This window comes from Limulus polyphemus, unplaced genomic scaffold (assembly GCF_000517525.1).
Source record: "Limulus polyphemus unplaced genomic scaffold, Limulus_polyphemus-2.1.2 Scaffold5199, whole genome shotgun sequence".
NCBI lineage: Eukaryota > Metazoa > Arthropoda > Merostomata > Xiphosura > Limulidae > Limulus > Limulus polyphemus.
In genome coordinates this window covers 68,361-71,083 of record NW_013670809.1, presented here as the reverse complement: position 1 = coordinate 71,083, position 2,723 = coordinate 68,361, and the positions used below count along the sequence as shown (strand labels likewise).

Sequence of the window (2,723 nt, the reverse complement as noted above, 5' to 3'; positions counted from 1 at the left end):
AATATATATATATATGCATATATACTTTAACATTATTTGTATATGAATGAGTAATCATTAACTAGAATATAAATAAAATATTAACTAAAATCTTAGCTGTATAAATTTCTAATCATTAGTTAATGTTGATGAGTTATATAGTTACGAACATTGCAAGATTTAAGTAAAGGTCAATCTTTATTTATATGTAGATTCTGAAATAGAGTGTATTTACGTTTCGTAGTTTGGTCTGGCATTCAAACGTGTTTATTTTTAACAGGTCATCAGTGATCGTGTTATCGCTTTTGTTAGTAACTCGTTCACATGCATCACGACAGAAACGTCAAGAGCCACTTCTGAAGAACTTTCAAATGCACGTGAAATCTAATGAAAATCCAAGGCAACAGGATCAAAACTCAGCTAGATTCCAGACTTCAATAAACCTTCAGCAGCTTCAAAAATCTCATTATCAGTTTCCTTTGCCACCGCAACCACAGAATTGGGACTTACCGCCTAAGGTTCGTTACCACATACAAAATAATGTTCAATCCACTCCTCTTCAATCTCAGGACCAACAATATCAGCCGCCATACCAACCACTTAGTCAAATAAGAAACCGCCCACAATATCAGCCTCCTGTTCTTCCCCAACAGAGTAACACTGAACCTCAATTCAACATTCAGGATCAGCAACAACAATATCAGTACGTCCCACAGTCACAATTTCAACCCTCTAACCCTCAACCTAGTGTCAGCCAACAAGTAATTTACATTAATGGCCAACCAGTAGTCATCAATACTTCTCAAGGCTCACGTTCGACATCACCTACAGGTCAACAGGAATCTGATTCACAAGGCATCTCTTTTTCTACTTCTCATTCCACTGAATTAATCCATCAAGAGCCAGAAAAGACTAGGGCTGTGCAGCCATCTGTGCAATCTGTGATCCAGAAAATACCAGCCTCGGAAATCGAATTTGACAAAAAGCCTATCGCTAAAGACAAAGCCAGTAACGAGGATGACTATGTTATTTACTATTATTATTATTATGAGGATGACAAAGCAAACAAAACTAACCCAACTCTGAGCTTAGATGATATTCCAAATCTTGAATCGTACGATCATTCTCAAGGTAACTATGCCAAAGACAAACCAGAAAAGAGCAATAGAAGACTTAACATCTCACAAAACGTAACCAACAATGCCTTCAAAGATCATAGCAGTTTCTCGGTTTCACAGTCTCTAAGTTTACCTTTTCAAACCTCTTTTCAAGATGCAGCAGTAACTGGAGTCTCTAAAACAGACATGGATCCTTCTATATCAGTCTCCATATCTGAAAATTCCACTATTTCTAATACTTACCGCTATGGAAACAATGTTCTCAAATTTCCTATTTCACCAAATTTAGTAGCTCATCAAACAGGTGGTCAGATTGAATCACCAAGGAGGAGAATTAATAATGATGTGGAATCTTCTTCTGCCATAGGTGCCGGTCCCAGCTCCTCGGGAAGCATTCCCTCACCAACATCAAATCTCTCGGCAAATAATGAGTTAAACAGAGAAAAAAACCCTGAAAATATAAATGAATTAACTGTCGTTCAAGCTATAACAAAACCCACAGAAGCATCTTTTATCACAACTACTGAAGCTACAACTAGAACTGAAGAACCTACCACAACCACAGAAAGGAGCCGACGATTAACTTTTGGCTCTCGACGCGGGTTTAGTACAAGAAGACGACAACCAATATCTTATTATCCAAGACGACCTACATTATCTACGACAACTACAGCTGATTTCACGACGACTGAAGAAACTACAACTAGAAGGGATCAGTCACGCGCTGGAAGTAGATATTCCAGAAGAAATCGCTTTCGATCGTCTTTCAGAAGAAATCGCTTCGACAATTCCAGTGATGATGGCGTCGAAGAAAACGAGAGAGAAAGTACAACTACAACTGAATCTTCTCGCTGGACAACCAAACGACGTTTTGGTGGTTTCAGACGTTATGGAAATAGCAGAAACTCAAATCGTGGTTCTACAGAGAGAACTGAAAACATGTCGACTACTGAATCCTCTGGTTCTCGGCCAAGTTTTTTGAGTCGTAAACAAAATTCAAAAACACCTTCCTTGCCATTTTTGCGAGGTGGTCGTAGAAGATTTGGATACCATAATGAGGAAGAAGGAGAGGTTGAGAATACTACTGACCCCTCTACATCAGCCACTGATGCTTCAAAGATCACTGTTAAGACCCCAGTTACTGAGGAAGCTCCTAAAGAAATCAAAGACAGGGACTTGACTGCTAAGGACGACCAAGAAACTACTACTACTGAAAGCAGCCGTTTTTCTGGACTTTTTAGGCAAAGAAAGAGACCTTCTTTCTTTGGTAAGCGCCCAAGCTTCTTGAGCAAATCGCGTTGAAAACAATAGTAAAAACAAAAAAGTTACATATTCAAAAATGCATAGATATGATTGAGGCTTTTATTATCTCTTTTTGTATCTTTCAACTTTAATTATTATTGTGAAGGGGTAAAAAACATCTCTTGAATACAAAAAAATTGTTATACGAGTGACAAGAAAGACTAAAAATTTTAGAATTGTTACTGGAAATTTGATTTAAAGGTATTTCATAAGTTGTATTGATTTCAGCTGTGTAGTTTCATGGTATGTGAATTTCTTATATAGACTAAAAGGTGAATTCATATACAGTAGGCCTGGCAACAATAACTAAATGAAAAATAAAAT

General features: G+C 37.3%; 1 protein-coding gene across 1 annotated transcript; it reads left to right on the top strand.

Moving 5' to 3' along the window:
* The first annotated feature begins 350 nt into the window (after positions 1 to 350).
* Positions 351 to 2,399, top strand: LOC106472262 (uncharacterized protein DDB_G0283357-like). The gene has a single exon (XM_013932889.1). The coding sequence runs from the start codon at positions 351 to 353 to the stop codon at positions 2,397 to 2,399; it is 2,049 nt and encodes a 682-aa protein (XP_013788343.1).
* The last annotated feature ends 324 nt before the right edge of the window (positions 2,400 to 2,723 follow it).

Excerpts from the sequence above, each read along its gene's own strand:
- LOC106472262 (XM_013932889.1), top strand. The coding sequence starts at position 351 with ATGCACGTGAAATCTAATGAAAATCCAAGGCAACAGGATCAAAACTCA.